This window comes from Brassica napus, chromosome A4 (genome assembly GCF_020379485.1).
Source record: "Brassica napus cultivar Da-Ae chromosome A4, Da-Ae, whole genome shotgun sequence".
NCBI lineage: Eukaryota > Viridiplantae > Streptophyta > Magnoliopsida > Brassicales > Brassicaceae > Brassica > Brassica napus.
This window is the reverse complement of record NC_063437.1, coordinates 10,075,048-10,094,302: the sequence shown is the minus strand read 5'-3', so window position 1 is coordinate 10,094,302 and position 19,255 is coordinate 10,075,048. Positions and strand designations below refer to the sequence as shown.

At 34.0% G+C, this 19,255-nt stretch overlaps 3 protein-coding genes across 4 annotated transcripts; 1 reads left to right on the top strand and 2 right to left on the bottom strand.

Moving 5' to 3' along the window:
• Positions 1-95: 95 nt before the first annotated feature.
• On the bottom strand, positions 96-3,462 carry LOC106446141 (protein farnesyltransferase subunit beta-like). The gene is made up of 13 exons (XM_013887830.3): positions 3,123-3,462; positions 2,930-3,016; positions 2,635-2,740; positions 2,501-2,536; positions 2,284-2,366; positions 2,143-2,196; positions 1,902-1,953; positions 1,588-1,652; positions 1,408-1,464; positions 1,180-1,252; positions 995-1,081; positions 602-883; positions 96-484 (listed from the first exon to the last, which is right to left on the bottom strand). The coding sequence occupies exons 1-13, from the start codon at positions 3,236-3,238 to the stop codon at positions 245-247; spliced, it is 1,338 nt and encodes a 445-aa protein (XP_013743284.2). The 5' UTR covers positions 3,239-3,462; the 3' UTR covers positions 96-244.
• A 501-nt stretch (positions 3,463-3,963) lies between these two features.
• Positions 3,964-7,821, top strand: LOC106446140 (deoxynucleoside triphosphate triphosphohydrolase SAMHD1 homolog). 2 transcript variants are annotated; one of them, XM_013887829.3, is made up of 19 exons: positions 3,965-4,227; positions 4,729-4,766; positions 4,850-4,872; positions 4,994-5,100; positions 5,197-5,248; positions 5,318-5,402; positions 5,539-5,629; positions 5,787-5,825; positions 5,916-5,983; positions 6,111-6,173; positions 6,242-6,297; positions 6,377-6,450; positions 6,536-6,628; positions 6,721-6,822; positions 6,895-6,975; positions 7,052-7,143; positions 7,247-7,262; positions 7,335-7,445; positions 7,546-7,821. In XM_013887829.3, exons 1-19 carry the CDS (start codon positions 4,105-4,107, stop codon positions 7,648-7,650), a joined length of 1,419 nt encoding a protein of 472 aa, XP_013743283.1. In that variant the 5' UTR covers positions 3,965-4,104; the 3' UTR covers positions 7,651-7,821. The 2 variants fall into 2 exon arrangements, with proteins under 2 accessions (XP_048633421.1, XP_013743283.1); XM_048777464.1 differs by having other exon boundaries at positions 3,964-4,227; positions 7,247-7,445.
• A 351-nt stretch (positions 7,822-8,172) lies between these two features.
• Positions 8,173-9,783, bottom strand: LOC106448311 (bidirectional sugar transporter SWEET8-like). The gene is made up of 6 exons (XM_013890215.3): positions 9,607-9,783; positions 9,338-9,374; positions 9,036-9,258; positions 8,791-8,952; positions 8,580-8,702; positions 8,173-8,495 (listed from the first exon to the last, which is right to left on the bottom strand). Exons 1-6 carry the CDS (start codon positions 9,776-9,778, stop codon positions 8,367-8,369), a joined length of 846 nt encoding a protein of 281 aa, XP_013745669.2. The 5' UTR covers positions 9,779-9,783; the 3' UTR covers positions 8,173-8,366.
• Between the last annotated feature and the right edge of the window lie 9,472 nt (positions 9,784-19,255).

Here is a 19,255-nt window from a genome sequence, read left to right as displayed (position 1 = left end):
TAAGAATTCGAGATGCATGTCTCGGATAGTGAGGTAGGGAATTCTTTAAGAACAATAACGAAGGATGCAAGTTTTTTAACAATCAACGAAATCTCTGAATCGTAATATAATTTTCAAATAAAAACGCAAAATGTTAAAGGTTTAAATAAGTAAAATTTCTGTTCAAAAGTACACACATACAACAGAACGAGAAACTCTTTCGTACCATCAGTCACAGGAGTTTCCCGTATGTGACGAGAAGGGGTCATGCTGCTCTATGGAAGAACTCGATAGCTTCGTTGTACCGATCCATGACAACGTTGTGGAGGAGGTGAACAGGTTCAAGGTGGTTTGCGTAGCCACCCAAAATGTGACGAGTCAAAGGAGGAGTGTCCTCGTGTTTTGACCAAGCGTGTTGAGCCACGGAAAGACCGCTTAGGCAGTAACATGTGTGGTAGAAGTCACGGGGTTTCCTCAGCTTGTCTCTGAATCCACCATCAGCGACCTAAGAACCCAAACGGAGGATATAAAAACCCCAAGATGAGCATATAAGTAAATTTGTGCATGTGTAAACTTGACTGGATGCTTTCTTTTCTGGTGTTCAAGCAACTAAGAAATGTACCTTAGAGCACAAGAGCACATATCTTTGCAAGCCAAGGCTATCAAAAACAGGTTGAATTCTCCTGTCCATGTAGGTAGATGTATGATGAACTTGGTGACCATTCCCTGAATCTTCATCGCTATCCTCATCAGAATCATCTTCATCACTGTCTTCAGGATCATCTTCATCATGACCATGTTCCTCGTGATCTTCATCTGTCCCTTGTGACATATGTGATGATGATCCATGAGGTGCCAGATCTTGGGATGAAAAAAATCGCTGTAGTAGAACACAGGGGGCTGCCTATTTTAACACGTACCCAAAAATGAAGAAGATGAGTATAAGAAATTTTAGAGTAGGATGTAAAAACATAAACAAGGTTACGAATGATACAAGGAGAGTTACAAGATTGACCTGCCAAAACGTGTAGCAACCGTCGACCAATTTGTTCGTCCTACCTTGGAATCCCATTTCTACTCCTTGTCGATGTACAACCCAATTCTAATATCATCAGAGAATTATTTTGTAAGAAAATGATCTCTTTCGAGGAACAGAAAAGGTATTTCATTAACCATCTTATAACAAGCATTGTTTGTTACCATTAACGAATCCAAATTCAAGCGGTCGACTTCATTGATTAAAATCATAGTAGCCAACCCACAGTACGTGTACCTAAACAACAAATTATATGGTAATAAGCAAAGGTAACAATTCAACATTTTCAGGAAATAAATTATAGGTAACCATTAATAACCACGTAATCGAGGAAGAAAAGCAAAACTCAGTTTTGATCAAAGCTTCAACATTAAGAAAGTAAGAGGACATACCCACCATGAGCTTCGGAGCCAGGTTCCCCTCCAATGCCACCTTCATAAGTTTGGCAACTGCTCAAAATAAAGTGAGTTAAGAAAACTTTAAAGGGAAATTCATGAACTTACAACTACTTAACAAGTTAACAGCAATTCAGCTTTGAATCATGCGAGATCAAAAGTAACACGAAAAGCTACCTCAAAATGTAATCTCCTAAGCCTCGGGTGAGTTGATCATCCACAATGTTCAGGATGCTTGCAATCTATTTCAGAAGAGAAGTCAAACATATCAAGGAAAAAGCTAGCCATAGGATGCAAGACTTTTAGTGTTCAATACGATCTTTCTGCAAATTAGCTGATGAGCGAGAGTATGAGAATAATTAGACCATCAACCATATCCTAATGGAAGAAACATAGCAAAATAGGCCTTGAGTTATTGGTCTCACTGAGCCTAACAGGTTTTGGTGCCCCCAAGAAGAGAAAACGGGAAACTGGAAGGTGATAAAACTCACCGAAATCGCAGTGTAGCACGCTCGCACATCTATTTCTCCCATATTGTGCATCCTGACGATCAAGGGATAAGTCAGAATTTGGTCTCAACAAATTCCATGCAATAGGAAAAGAGACGAGCAACAATTGATAAACCAACATGACTTTAGCTAATATGACATAAACGGGAATACAAATGCATAAAGATTGCACTATCAGTAAAAGTGGTGCCTTTTAGAAGTTTAAGCAGAAAGAAAATCAAACCTGAAACCTCCATTTGTATCCTTCATTCGTCTTAAGAAACAAGCCATTTGTTCTCTGGAATATTATGAGACACACGTCAATCTTCTATATCAGTTTTCTCTTATTGAAAAAAGAAACCGACGATCAAGAAAAAACGAATACCTGTTAATTGAAGAAAAGGCTTTCTCACCTCCTAATGTAACAAGTGTATTCACTGCAGCATAACTTGTTGCAAGATGTGGAAGCTGCGAAGAAAAAGGCAGGCTTAAAATTACACATGCTAACAATCATAAAGCAAATTCAAATAGAGCCCTCAACTTTCAAATTTCCATGAAATTACAGTGATCCACAGATTTTCAAGGAACAGACATATACTTACTTGGCCAGGACCACCACCATATCCACCATCAGAACCCTGAACAAGCAATGCGTGAACGCCAACTAAGTACCAAATGAAAAAAAAAAACAGAAGCATTTCCACGATTGGCTTAGAAAGAACTTGAGAAGCCTAACCTGGCAACGTCCAAGAAAGTCGATTGTATTGTTTTCTAAGTCATCATCCACAGACTCCCCAAGTAAAGCAATTGAATGAATGATCCAGTAGCAAACCCACGGCCGACTGTTCAAAATCCAAAATTCAACTTATTCATCTATTTACATATCTGACAAAAATACGTGCAAACTTCAAAGGGAGACCCTAAACTCCAACTACTTTTCAACTTTTTCTAGCTATGAACAAAACAGACCAATCACGTTTGATACCTACAACCACAAAGCATCGTTTTTTTCACAAGGGGAAGATACTTACTTAGCATCTAAGGACGAGAACGACGGGCCTAGCTGCCTTAAGCCATTCATCAGATAATCCAGCTGCTTGTCTCGCTGAATCTCCACCCTAGATCAACAACTTTCATCAGTACGATTCATCTTGTAAATCGCTACTAAAGTTCAGTAGATTGTGCAGAAAATCAAATCTATCACAAGCCAATGATCGATCTTACATGAATTTCTGAGTAGCGATGTCACTGGTGTCGAAGTAACTGTACATCCCAAACACATCGTTCTCCACCAGAAACTGCTCGCGCTGACTCACGGTTATGCTCGGAAGCTCTTCCATTACTCCGCCGCCTTTCCCTCTGTGATTGGATGCTCGAGTCTTCTTTCTCTCCGTCTCTTGAGTTGACTCAAGTCAAATCGGAACCCTAATTGCTACTGTGCCGGAGAATAGTTGCGAAAGCGTCCTTATAATTTACGCTTGCCACTTTGGTTCCGGTTTTCATCCGGTTCGGTTCGATATTAATTAACCAATTGCTATTTGGTTAAGATACAATCATCTTCCGGATATTCCGAACCGTCACATGAACCCACTTCTCCACCACCAGTCCACCACCAAAAGTTCAAAACCACCTCTAACTGAAATTTATTATTAAAAAATTATTATTAATTCGGTAACTTAGAAAAGGGAATTTGCGTAAAATAGCCCTACATTTATATTTGACGCAAAGGAAGTCATGTTTACCAAAACAATGCGCACAACAAACCACAGGCTCTATAATAATAGGAATACATTAAAAGAAATGGGTGCTTTAATGCCACGTCCAAACCATGCTAATCCAGGTTAATTTTTTTTCTTTTTTTGTAACACTGATAATCCAGGTTAATATCGTGGTTTATTTGTCAAAAATAATAAAAAATTGGGTTAAATCAGATGATATTTAAAGTACGTCCGTTATCCTAAAATAAAATAAAAGTTCAAGGCTCTATTTGCAGTTTTATTAAATTAATAAATTAAAAGGAATAAAAGAATATCAATCGCGTATAGCGTCAACAGGTCTTAAAGATTCTATCCCTCTCTCTCTCTCTATTAACTCCTGCAGCAGCATAAAGTTCAAATCGCTTTCTCAATTTTCGGTTACCATTTTTCGCTTTCTCTACAACCTCCGAAGATATAGGGAGCGAGCGAGCGACGCGAAATCAAAACTGATGGGAGCGTATTGCAACGACGACCTAAACATGCCGGTTTACTCCGCCGGCGCTCCGACGAACGAGCTCCGATTCAGCAAGCATGTCTACGACAACGTTCATGGCAACATCTACCTCGATCCTGTAATCCTTCTCTTCTCCTTTCTCCGTTTCTCGTTTTCCGTCGTTCCAAATTGTTCGTTTCGTAGATAAGGAGGCTCCGGAACTCTATCTGTTAACTGTTTTCTATGGAGGTTTTATGTGAAATTTGCGGTTCCTTTTGTTCGAGTTGGAATCTTGATGATAGTTTCTTGGCAGTTGATTTCTCGGTGTGATTTGTGAAGGTCGTTTGATAGAGATTGATGTTTAGCGGAAGGTTTAACTTGTTTAGGATATGTACGCCTGAGTTTTAGGTCGCGTACACATTTGATGAACGAATCTGCTGGTGGATTTTTCCAGTAGAGTATTGTATAGTCTGTGATGCGATTGTTCTTTGTATTTAGGTTCTTCTGTGAATTATTTCCAATTTAGCTAGCGTTTTGAGATTCTCTACACCACTAGGCTAGGGTTTATAACGCTTTGTAATCACATACCAAATGCTGAATCAGTGTAGCATCTGTACTGATAGCCAAGTTTGATTTGCAGCTTTGCTTGAAATTCATTGACACGGAGCAGTTTCAGAGGTGAGTTCTTGGATTGTGCTCATTTTCCATGATTTGTTAAAAACCCCAATGTTCTGATTGTTTGATATGATTCCTTGTGGCAGGCTTCGTGAACTAAAGCAGCTTGGTGAGTTGTCTTTGCCTTTTCAACTCAACTTGCATCCTCTTGTTTTATAAGCAAGCCTGGTCTCGTTTAATGTTTCTCTGCGAAACCTAGTTCTAACTGTAATGAGTCTTGAGTTGTTCAGGAGTGACAAACATGGTATATCCGGGAGCTGTGCATTCTAGGTTTGAGCATTCTCTAGGTGTGTATTGGCTTGCAGGCGAAACTGCACAGAAGCTAAAAAATTTCCAGGTATTGAAAACTCTTTACAGATTTCATGTGGTGTAGTCACATTTTGCTTAAAGTATGGTGTGAGATTGTAATGTACATGCTATACTTTCTAAATAGGGAATGGAGCTCGATATTGACAAACATGATCTTCAGACTGTGAGACTTGCGGGTAACTCTTGTTTAGCTCAATGACTACATTATTCGTTGATCCAACCTTCTGATATGTTTGTATATATAGGACTTCTCCATGATATTGGCCATGGGCCTTTCAGCCATATGTTTGAACGTGAGTTCCTGCCAAAGGTCATGAGTGGTTGTGAGTGGTATGTTTCACATTCCTTCAAAAAATCAATGCTTGATGTAATATTAGAATGAAGCCTTAAATTTTTCTTCTATGGCTCTCTAGAGTATTCTTGTCTCCAGCAGTCCAGCTTTTTATATGCCAGTTCTTTTATGCAGGTCTCATGAGTCGATGTCTGTAAAGATGATTGACCATATTGTGGACACGCATAACATTGATATTGATGCTCAAATGTTGAAAAGAGTGAAGGTAGTTTCCTTTCTCAACACTATTTTGCTTCTCTCAAATGGCCTCTAGTATAAAAAGTGGAAAAGATGACATTAAATTCAGTCTTTACAAATCCAGTCTAATATTTGTTGCTTCCTTTCTTCGTTCCTGATGATTATCTCAAATCTTTACTTAACAGGATATGATCCTAGCAAGTACTGAATTTTCACAGCTGAAAGTAAGTTTTACAACAGTCATGTTTTCTGTTCTACTCAAACATGAACAACTACTTACGCTTTGTATATTTTCACTTTCTCATATTATGCAGAGCAACGCAGAGAAACGTTTCTTGTATGACATTGTTGCTAATGGTCGAAATGGGATTGATGTGGACAAGTAATTCCATCTATTTTTTAGTTATATACACTTCTGCAGTTTCTGTTTTTCCCTTTTCACTCATGGTGAAGCATAGATTTGAATCTTTTTCCAAAAGTTAATTTTGTTTGTCTACAATATTATATAGGTTTGACTACCTTGTCCGTGATTCTCGAGCTTGTGGACTGGGATGCAACTTTCAGTTCCAAAGGTTTTCATTCTACTTTACAGTCATTTCAGATTTTCTGCGAAACTTTGCTAATTCTCAGAACTTCCTAGACTGACAGAGACGATGAGAGTCATGGACAACGAAATCTGCTATCGCGCTAAGGAGTGTGAGTTTTTTTTTTCACCTGATATATTCTGAATTTGCGTTTGCCTCCACACCCTCGTAAAACCAAGTGAATTTTGCAGACCGTAATGTTCACAAGTTATTTGCAACACGTGCTGATCTCTATCGAACTGTCTACACACATCCGAAAGTAAAGGTATTGTTGTACCATTGTCATTCTTTTTATTCCTTCTCTATGTCTTCTCTCTTTCTCACTTTGTTTCTTTCCCGTTCATTTGCAGGCAATAGAGCTTATGATAGTAGATGCTATGGTCAAAGCCAACGATTACTTGGGGATTTCTACTAACATTGACGACCCAGCTGAATACTGGAAGGTACACTCCTTCCTCAGGAGACAAAGTCCGTCCCTTTGTACAACAAGTTCTTTTGGTCTTTTCTGAATAAATCTTGTTCTCGGCAATTGCAGTTGGACGATACAATCCTGAAAACCATTGAAATAGCTCCAGATCAAGAACTTGCAGAAGCTAAAGACCTGATACTCCGCGTTCGCAGAAGGCAGCTGTACCAAGTAATTATACAGAATCTTGTCCTCACTTTCTGCTTAATTAGTTTTAAACATTTCCTTCGTGTTTACTTGCAGTTCTGTAACGAGTATGCGGTTCCAAAGGAAAAAATCGAACATTTCAAAGCCGTCACTGCTCAAGATATCGTCTGTTCTCAGGTTTGTGATCTTTAACCACTTGGTTAAATAAGAGGAAAACTATTTACAGTACTCATCTCAGTTCTTAATATAACAGAAGCATACAAGCTTAACACTCAAAGAGGAGGATATCGCTGTTACCAATGTCAAGATTGATTTAGCTCGTGGGAGAGAAAACCCTCTTGAGTGGTAAAGGAAAATGAACACTGTTTTAGCTTCTTTGTTTATTTCAGTTAGCGCTTGAGTAAAATTCTAACCAGCTTTTTTTTCTTGTGGGGTTTTTCACATTCAGCATCAAGTTCTTCAAGGTACACTATCGTCTCTCTGTCTTGTACAGCATAATCTCAACACTCTATTTGTTTGACGGGTTTCTTGTACAGGATTACGAGAGTGAAGAGAAGTTTGTGATACCTGAGGAAAGAGTTAGTCACTTGTTACCAACAACATTTCAAGACATGATAGTGAGAGTATATGCCAAGAAACCAGAACTGGTTTGTGATCAGATATAACATTTATTGACTTAATAGTACTTTTATTTGTTCTTAACCACAAAGGAACGTTTGCTTATTTTATTTATTTGTTTGTGAACAGGTGGAAGCAGTTTCTGAAGCATTTGAGAACTTCCAAGTGAGAACGTATGGAATCAAAGCTCAAGTTCACGAAACACCTGAGAAAAAGAAACGCCGTGTCATGTAATTAGTTACGTGGCCGTAACTCATTTCATTCTTCTTTTCTTACGGTGTTGAAGCTTTAACTACGGATGTGTGCGTATATACTAAGCACACGTATAGGATTTACAATTACCTTAAAGTCTTGGATCTTACCATTTTCTTTCTTTATACGTAAGAAGAAAACATTCTTTACGAATCATATGTTACAGATTCTGTGGTGGGGCCAATTTGAAAACTACTTCAGATTTATTATGGTGTCTGCCGTCTGGTCAATTTTGATTAAAAAGATATTTTAGCTGCCCTTTAATGGCAGTCAATTTTGATTAAAAAATTATACTATTGTTTAGTCCACTGAAAGTATGTCAATAGAAGATGACAAAGAGTTGAATAATTAAATGTTCAACAGAATCTATGTAAGACCCCTAGTTCGCTTTTCTATTGAAATTGTTTGGTCAATTTCAATGCTTGGCCTTGAAGAGGGGTTTAACTTACAATAATAGAAAAACAAAAGCTTAATATTCAGTGAAAACAATGGGGGAGGGAGGGATAAATTTTTGAAAAATCAATACTTGAGAAAAAAATCATCCAGAAAATAGACAATTAAAAAAGAACTAATGTTATTAAGATTCTAACAAAACCCAAACAAAGCTGAAAAGATAAAAAAAATCCTTATACATACACACAAATGTGTATGTACATGTACGCATAGTAGAGAAGATCCAAACATCAACAACTTGAACATCAGGCCGTCGCTGGAATTTCAATCTCCGATGGCTTCGTTTTATCCTCATCCCTTGGAGTAGCGTTGCGGTACAAACCATAGACAATTAGCTGAGACGCACACAAGGCTGTTCCTAGACCGTTGCTTATCTATACAAGAAGATATTATAAATACACAAAGGTTTAGAAAAATAATATCCATCTATATAAATTATAGAATCAGAAAACACTTACGAGGACGTAGAGATCGAGTTTGTAGATCAAAGAGTAGGCAGTCCAAATCCCAGCGTTAACGAAACTGACGAAAGACAAGAGAAACGGCATGTACTCTACACTCCTTGTCCTTATCACTTTTTTCTGTGTTGTAATCATTAACATAAATATCATTACTCAAAACCCCAACCCATGAGTGTAAGATCAGCGAGAAAAAAGAGAGTTAACTTACGATGACAAGTGAAGGAGCTCCATACATAGCAATGTTGAAGACGTCGCAGATGACACCAACGAACGTCTGTTTAGCAAACTCGTTTTGAATAGCGAAAAGAGTAATCAAAACAATCCCAGCCACCGCAATAACCTCAGCCACAAGGTATAACCCAATGTTCCTCTGCACCGCATAAAAACACTATTTAACAACCAAGAAAAACATTAAATCAATATAAAAATCAAGACGATTGAAGCTATATATACCCTGAAGTTTTTCTTGCCGCCACAGTAGATTAAGAAGACGGATATGTAGAAAGCTTCGAATCCCATGCCGACCGCATTAATGGTGGTAACAAGGATACTATCCTTGTGAACGACAGGGAGTCCGTAGAAAACCCAAAGCATACAGTTCATCATCGTTGCCACGTAAGGCCACGGTTGAAACTCCTCTACAGACTTGTTCTTAAAGATCCTCCAAAACGTCGGCCTGCATGTAACATAATCATATAAATAATCAAATAACGTCGAATCAAATCGTTCGTAGATGAGAGGATAAGGGAGGTTACATTGGCGAGAAGAAGAGAAAGAAGGAGATCACGTTCCCTGCATCACCAAAAAAAGAGATCCATCGAGCTCAAAAACAGAATCACAAATCAAATAAAGAGATCCACCATAAGAATCAACCTCAAACACAAATAAAACGTGAATCTAATATGCATCATGATTAGCGAAGGCAGATCGATTCAACTAAGACTCCACGAAAACACAGTTCGGATTCAGGTGTAACGGAGATTATTAGATGATCGATAAGTGAAGGAGGAGGAGATGATCGTACCGATAATTCCGACGATGAAGCGGACTTGTTTAGCGTCAACCATTGTTGCAATCGAAACGAGAGAGAGAGAGCGAGATTGATGAAGAAGAAGAGCAAGTGTAGAAGGAAACCTAATCGAGAGAGAAGAGAGAGCGTTTCGGGTGTAATGTATGGGTTCGATACATACACACATGTATGTATTTATATATATATAGAGAGAGAGGGGAATGGATTTAGATAAGAGAGACGTTTGAGTCAAGGAGTCAATATTTAGTTTGTTACGATTTTCTCTCCTCTAATTACATAAATCTTCGTAGAATCTCTTTTTCCTTTTTTTTAATGCAATTCATTGATTTACTGCTTATTCAACGCTTAATTTAATTCGATTTCCTGAACGTTTTGGGAATTATCCACTTCATTTTGACCATATTTAATTGTCTTTTGATAACCACTAATTTAAGCTCCTATTTAATGTAATTTACATCTTCTTCAGCAAGGAAAGAAATCATCTATAAAAGTTTCTTGACAATAAAGACAAATTTTAAATGTCCCATACGTTTTGAATACAATAGGTTTTTAAGCATAACTGCAATTTAGAATCATCTTAGTCTTTTTTCTCAAAATAATAAATTAAGAATATTGTTCACTATAGAAAAAACTAGTAATTTTTTATATATTTACTTTTGAAGATAAATTATCCTTAGATAGTGAAAATTAGAAACACCGACAATATTTACTTTTGAAGATAAATTATCCTTAGATAGTGAAAATTGATTTTTTACAAAGCAAAAACAGTATGGATAAATTTGAAATCATGTTAAACTATAAATATGCCGTTTTATCAGGGTAAAAATCAATTAATGTCTTCTATGTTTTGGATAAGTAGAAGATTTTTTAATTATTCTATAACTTATAATACTGTAAGTTTTTTTATTATAGATTAATAAATTAAAATTTTTGTTAACGATAATTTTTTAAAAATTGTTTATAATTTCAATTTTGATGATATATTATCATAAAATAATTAATAAGTAGAAACACAAACAGTAGGAATGCATATATACTGGTATTTAAACAGTATGGATAAACCTATCTTTACAAAAGATAAAAAAACAATATGGATAAATTTGAAATCGGATTAAACTATAAATATGCCGTTTTATCAGGTCAAAATTAATTAACATTAAATTATCGTTGTTATTTTATTTTATTTTCCCAATCGTTTTTTTTTCTCTCATAATTTGCTATTTACAGAAAAATGAATTTTCGGCGGTCCGTACTAGTTGTTATAAGCCACGTCAGAATTCTTCTTAAAATTACATATAGGTTTGAACTATCTCAAGATATTACGAGATTTGCCATCGACTGTACAGTTCACAAGAAACTCATGCAAACTCTACAGGCGATATCGTTGGGACTTGTTGCCCAAGGCAAATAAACCGGATGGTTATTTTCATCATCACTTATATTGGTTTTGCAAATTAATTCCGGTTTAGTCGTAAATACAACCGTTTAATCATCATTTAGTCATTTTTATTCAGTCTGCATTAAATTCAAAAAATTCAACGTCAAGTAGTTTTTTTGGGGGTAAAATCAACGTCGAGTATTATTTAGCAAAGAAAAAAAAATCAATGTCTAGTATTTCCAAAAAAGAAGAAGTATTAAGCAACTTACGCAAACGTTGATATTAAAGTTCATCCATTTCTATAGCAAAACATTTATTGTGGTCAAACATATGATACGGGATACACATTACGTTGAATAATATCTTCGACTATGTTCACCATGGCATATCATTTCTGTCTGTGAATTTAAACAGAAAGATGCAAAAAAAAAAAAAAGATACCTAATAATATTATCGTCGTAATTATAGTCTAATGATATCTACTACGAATCTATTATTGTCCTTTGGAGGTAGTAAAGATCATAGACTAGACCATTGCCTTTCAATATACCATAAACATACAAAACGCGATAAACCAATATCAATCTACTAGTATTAAGTAAAGATCAGAGTTTTGAAATTAGGAAAAGAATAATTACAGGATGTAGAGAAATCAATTTTGTGGAACTACGCGTAATCAGTCTAAAATACAATCGTTAATTAATGAAACTAACGAACGATTACAATTGAGTTTGACCTAGTGGCTAGTACTGATATTTTTTTTTTCTTAAGCCCAAAATGACCTAGCCCAAACATAAACTCAACTCGATATGTGCATAGGCAAAATCCAAAAATCTTATCTATAAAGTGTAATATTTTCAAATGGACCTTCTCTTAAAAAGTTGTTACATTATTTTTATTAATACAATTAAAACATAAGCCTTTTTTAACATATCTTAATATGTTCTAGATATTACAGAGATTCTGACATTAATATTAAATATTTTATTAGACGTATATTAGAAATAAGAAACGAAACCAACTACTACGGTAGTTTAAATTAGTAATGCTCATTTTTAAGTTCTCTTAATAATAACTCGAACAATGAAACAGTATTAAAATAGACTTTTGAATACGTATTATCCAACTCGACCAACAAGTCAACATTTTATTATATGATACTATTATAATATCGTTATGACTTTTTCATGTGTAATTTTTTTTTTAATTTGGACAATCCTTTAATTTTTTTATTAAATCTAATAACACATAAAATTTTTGAACTACTTGAATCATAATATATGTTTTAAGAAAACTAGCAAATCTGATATTGAAAAGATTTTAACAAGATTTTAAATTTCAAAACTTATATGTAAATATTTTCACTAATTTTGTAATTAGCTTTGAAATATTATTATACATTAATATATTCAGTTACACTTATAAAATGAAAAATAAAAAATTATATCCTATTATTTTATCTATTATACAATCATATTATAAGAAAATTATTATATTGAGATAGATATGGTAAAATTATGTTAAATTAATACATTTATATATAATTTATTTTCATAATTATAATTATTTATGTTCAAAAATATAATACATTGTTAAGACGGGTTAACATTAACAAACTATATAATACATGTATAAAAATTAACATATATTTCATCAAAGTTAATAATATATATATATATATATATATATAAAGAAATGTTCGCCTCTCTCCCGTGAAGCCACATCATCAATTCGTGCGTTTTGGGAGTGACACGTGTCCCATTTTATATTTAGGGCCAAAATAAATAAATGCAGTTAAGGGTAATTGAACCCATCACCTCTAGCACTGGTAATTTCTCTTAGAACCACTAAGCTAAAGTCACTTTTTATAAATATGTGGCCGCGAAAATACTTATTATCGTGTCAGCTGGAAGCCCATGCTTCTTCTGCTTGTGGCCAGGGCCGACACTGAACTGACGTCAAGATGAAGATCGTGAAGTTAAAAACTTTGCTCCAAACAGTTTTGTAATGTTTCCAACCTTTATAACTTGATGCATATAATATATATCAAAATACATTTGTTGTACACGCTTTTATTAGTTTTGCTTTTAAAAGAAGGTATTTACAGTTATAAATATTTTGTGCCAGTGAAGTAATGGTTGAAAAATCTCTATACATATGTCATTTTAAAATAACACTCAACTTCTATATATAGTCAATACATATGTCCATGTTATATTCTAGACTAAATATTTTCTCTTTTAAAAATATAGAAAACAATTTTTTTAGTCTACAAGCAAATGTTGTAGAGCAAGTATGCATTATACAAAATAATATATATTTAAAATCCACACACAAAAACATAAAAGTTGTTATAGGTCTCTTTCTGACACATGCACACTCCACTATGAATAAGAATTAAAAAAAAACAGTATTGTCATCAAACTTTATCACAAATCCACATTCGTACATCTATAATTATGAGTTGAACAATTAGTTAATTTGATACAATACCAAAGCAAGAATAATCGAAAAACAACTATACCACCGCATACTAATAAGTAAGACATAACAGATAACCAAATTCTTGAATCTTAAAACAAATTTCAACTCGAGCATTTAGTGAATATCAAATTAACTAATATCCCGCCCGTAGGGCGGGCCGACCCTAGTATATATAATAAAAAGATATCATGCATTATATATATATATATATATTTATAAAGTATTATAATAAATCTGTTACGCTAAATGATTATGTAACGCCTCGACCACCCACAGCTAATAGGTCACCCACCTCCACTCACTCATCTATTAGCCCATTTAGTGTGGTAGAAAGTGCATTAATTTTTTAGAGGCTGAGAATTTTTGTTTACTGACCTTACAATCACCACATGATTTTTTTTCATGTCACATATTCTTTCATTACTCCAACTCAAGCATGATTAACTCTAGAGTTCTAAATGGATGTGTGACATAAAATGTAAGTGCAATTTGGTGACGCATGTAGCCAAATAAATTATTTTAAACTTTTTCATATACCATTAAAGAGATGTTATAATTCACCTCTCTCACAGAATGCAACGTCCTCGTTGCACTCGAAGATCGTTATCCATGTTTGTGTGAGCCTACACAAGGACTTTACACTTGTCTGGATTTGGCTAAGATGCCACTTGTAACGCCCCTGGCTGCTCACGACTAATGGACCACCTGCGCCAGCTCACTTAACCCATAGGATCCATTCCGTGACTTTTTCCCATGTCTTAACTCACTCACACGATATCGCAAATCACTTCCCGATAGGTCACACATCCTTTCATTACTCTAGCTTAAGCATGCTTAATTCTAAAGTTATAAACAGATGCATGACCGAAAAGGTAGGTGTTTTTTGGTCAAATCAATGCTTTTAAACCTTTCCATATACCGCAAACTGATATGCTACATACAGATTATTCCAAAATTGTTATTATTATAGGTAACTAAGAATATTACAAAACGGAACCGACAACTCTTTTAAAACTATTTGAATTGTTTCCATTATGTTAAGACATTCAAACTCTTAAAAATAACTATGCCAACCAATGATTTATAAATTATGTTGATAGCTAGTGGAAGTTATAAAGGAAATCTACACTTAGTCTTGAGAACCAAATCGGTGCTGATAGGCATGGACGTTTGGTGGCCCATTTGGTTTCGATCCGAGTGATTCGGATTTTTGGTGTTATACTCCTAAGTACCATTTGGGGTTTACTAATTATCGGATTAGGTTCAGTTCGGTTCCTTCCGGATTCGGTTCGGATCAGATTTAACCAATGTTTAAAATCGTCCAAAAATATATTTTTAAAACCTCAATAATTGTCAAAGAGAATTACAAAATATATAAATAAATTTACAAATCTAATTAAAAATTAGTAATTTATCTAAATTAACTAAAAAGTATTCAAAATAATTAATAAAACAAACTACACAAATATTTTGAATACTTTAAAATATCTAAATCGCCTTAAAATATATGAAAACATTAACATATTTAACTAATTTCGGATATCTTCGGATCCTAGTTCGGATTTCGATTCGGTTCGGGGCATAACCAAGTCCAAAGTACTAAGTTCATAAGTCCCGTTCGGATATTTTTGTATAACAGTTTGGATTTGGTTTCGGTTTTTCCGGTTCAGGTTTAGGTTGGTACTTCGGGTTGAGGTAAAATCGCCCATGCCTAGGTGCTGATCCGAAAAGACTTTCTACAAAAAGTTAACTATATCCGTGTCTTTCTATTTTATGGTGAAGTGTGCACGTCTCATGGCTAGGGAGAACACGATCATGTGGTGGCTCGGGTCTGATTTTCTCGTGAATGTTGAAATTCTGAGTTTATCTGAGTGACACACTCATACTCCGGTGATCTTAGTTGTGAAGAGCGTTTTCTAAGTAGAGGCTAAGACGCGTTTAATATCTGAAGCTGAGCTAGTGGTGCGATGGAATCTCGAGTTGACATCTCATAACGAATTCATGCTATTCGCCGCCAGGTTGAGTAATCATTGGTTAAATCTGATCCAAACCGAACCCGGAAGGAACCGAACTGAACCTTATCCGATAATTAGTAAACCCCAAATGGTACTTAGGAGTATAACACCGAAAATATATTTTTAAAACCTCAAAAATTGTCAAATAGAATTACAAAATATATAAATAATTTACAAATCCAATTAAAAATTAGTTAATTTATCTAAATTAACTAAAAAGTATTCAAAATAATTAATAAAACAAACTACACAAATATTTTGAATACTTTAAAATATCTAAATCACCTAAAAATATATGAAAACATTAACATATTTAACTAATTTCAGATATCTTCGGATCCTAGTTCAGATTTCGATTCGGTTCGGGGCATAACCAAAGTCCAAAGTACTAAGCTCATAAGTCCCGTTCGGATATTTTTGAATAACAGTTTGGATTCATTTTCGGTTTTTCTGGTTCGAATTTAGGTTGGTACCTCGGGTTGAGGTAAAATCGTCCATGCCTAGGTGCTGATCCGAAAAGACTTTCTACAAAAAGTTAACTATATCCGTGTCTTTCTCTTTCATGGTGAAGTGTGCACGTCTCATGGCTAGGGAGAACACGATCATGAGGTGGCTCGGGTCTGATTTTCTCGTGAATGTTAAAATTCTGAGTTTATCTGAGTGACACACTCATACTCCGGTGATCTTAGTTGTGTAGAGCGTTTTCTAAGTAGAAGCTAAGACGCGTTTAATATCTGAAGCTGAGCTAGTGGCGCAATGGAATCTCGAGTTGATATCTCATAACGAATTCATGCTGAACTTGAGTTCCTTATTCGCCGCCAGGTTGAGTAATCATGTTCTTAGCTGTTTATTATGTTTCCCTGTCCAGGAAGCTGTATCGGGTTCTCAGAACAAGGTTCTTCTTGGACTTCCATCGAGTTGTTCCATTGTTTATTGAAGAGTTGGTGATAGTCCATATGCAGTTATTAGTGCCTTAAACTCGCTCTCTAGTAACCTTTGTTAATAAGTTTTGACGATCAAGATAATCAAGCCTTCATCATGTCCGCAACTACGATTTGATCTCCATCGGTTGCTGGAGGCGGTGAGATGACTGCATTGGGATCGGCTACTCCAGTTTGAATGTTGTCACGTTCAGGTGTTCATGTCATCGTCGATCTTCTGTGGTTTCTTCCTAATTCCAATTGTTGCATTTGAATTCGGCATGCACAGATATAACACATTTTCGATGATGAGTTTTTTGAAAGAAGCTTTACAAAAAAGAATTAATGATTACATGACAAGGTATTGAAATTGCTAGGAAATTGTGGTTAAAAAAAAGAACACTCCAAAATCCTAATATCTCTTCAACCTTTTTGTAAATTATGAATCCATTTGTTAAGATTTAAGCAGGAAGTTCAATACACACATCGAATTACAATCTCATACAAGCACTCAAGAACAATCGATATCAACAAGACATCGATTACTTGTCATACCAATCTCAACACGAGAAACGCCTCAAGACTTAAGTCTCCAATGCTAAGCTTTGATCACAAATCCGATGATGAAGATGAAATAATGAAAAAACAATTACACATAAAAGTCTAATTGAATGTAAATGCCAAAGACTATAATTGCTCCAGAGTCTTTCTCTTCCCCCTTTTTTTCTTATCCGTTGGAAGTTCGCGCCTCAACTCCTTGATGTGGTACTTCTTCAGCTTCTATCACTCTCTTCCCTTGCTTCTTCTTCTTCGAGTAGTAAACTTGCATAGGTGACCATTTCTCTAAGCGATTTTCTTTATATTTTTATAAGAGTAAATCAACTAAGCATTTCCTTTGTCTTCCACCAGTTTCCATTATAGTGTGACAACTTCCTTTTTTATTGTGAAAGGGTTTGCTACGACTTCCTTTTTCTTCTTATGTTATGGTCTGAATTCATTGTCGTATGGGACTCATGTATAACAATTGAGCTTGTTAAAAAGCTTGGATTGCCTCAATGACAAATAGTGGTTGTTTTCAGAATCGTAAAGTTCGATGTAAGATAAAGCAGCTTAAGCGAGATAATGATATTCTCAAGGCTTGTTACGATTCCCTCGCAAAACATGAACGTCATGTAAGCGAATGAGATAAGCTTGATTGAGTTCCTATTCTTTCCATATATACAGATTGAGCTCAGTTTCTAACATGTGTTCTAGGAGATTTTGCCTGGTATGTCTTAACTTTGACTGAGAAGTTTCTTCCTGCAACAAACCAAAACCTAAAGACTAAAGTATAACTCTAAAGGTGATGAAACTATGAGCTCTTCCACTGCTTTAGTTTCGTTAGCAAACGGCCATTACCTCACCAACATATATGAATCTTTCGGCTGGTGGGTTCAGCCATCGAAACTTAATAAAAAATCTAAATGGTTTATAGCAGAACTAAGCCTCTTTTTAAAACTTGTACACACAAGTTGTTTTGTCCAGATGTGCAAGCAGAATCATTTTACAATTTACCAATATATGTATTATCAATTTGAAATTTATTATACAATAAAGAAATAATAAAATCATTATATATTACAAAGTTTTTCATTAATATAAAAAAACTTTGCATTGTGTTAAAACGTAAAAATATTCATGTAGTGTAATTATTTTGCAAATAATACATATAGATATTTATCTTTATTTTAACTTGATATATATATATATATAGATATTTATCATTTCATTCAATTTTTTAAAAACTTCTGCTTTTCTTTTTAAATTTTTATGTCGGAAAATATCTTTTAGCTAATAAAAAATACATATTACTTTGTAGATAAGGATAAAAAATTAAGAAACTCATAATATATTACAATTTGTTCATTAAAATAAAATACTTTGAGTTGTGTAAAAACTTAAAAATATTCATGTAGTATAAATATTTTGGCGAAAATAATAATATACAAATAATATATATATATATATATATATATATATATATATATTATATTTATTTAACTTGATAAATATATATAGATATTTATCTTTTTATTTATTTATTTTTTAAATCTGCTTTTCTTTTTAAAATTTTATGTCAGACAATACTTTTTTAGATAATAACACAATACATATTACATTCTAAATAATACTAAAAAACTAAAAACTCATCGTACATTGCAATTTTTTTCATTAAAAATACTAATATTTTGCAAATAATATATATAGATATGTATCTTTATTTTAACTCGATAATAAATATAGATATTTTATCTTTTCATTTAAATTTGTAAATTTTCTGTTTTTATTTTTAAAATTTTATGTTGGAAAATATTTTTTGGATAATAACAAAATACATAATATTTTATAGATAATACATACTATTTAGTATAATGAAGATAGGTGTCATCTTTTTCTACTATTTAGAATTATAATTATTTTTACTTAATTAATATTTATACACATTTATCTTTTAGAGTGTATTATTTTAATTTATGATTAATTATGTAATGACTAAATTAAATAAATTAAACTATTCATTAATGGTGTCAAACACTTTAGCCTTTCTAACTTTTGACATGAAAACTCGAAACGAAAAAAATATTTCACAAATGATAGTAAAATAGTCGCGTAATTAGCAATATTTAAAGATTGATAGGTAGTACCTATGGGCTATCTACATGATTAACACCTAAATGGATTATTTGGGGCATAAACAAGGCCCAAAGAAGACCTAAGCATTAAAAGATTGTATGTTTATTTATTATATACCTCATATTTATATTACGTATTTAAAAACTTTATATGTTATAACTAGTAACTTAATT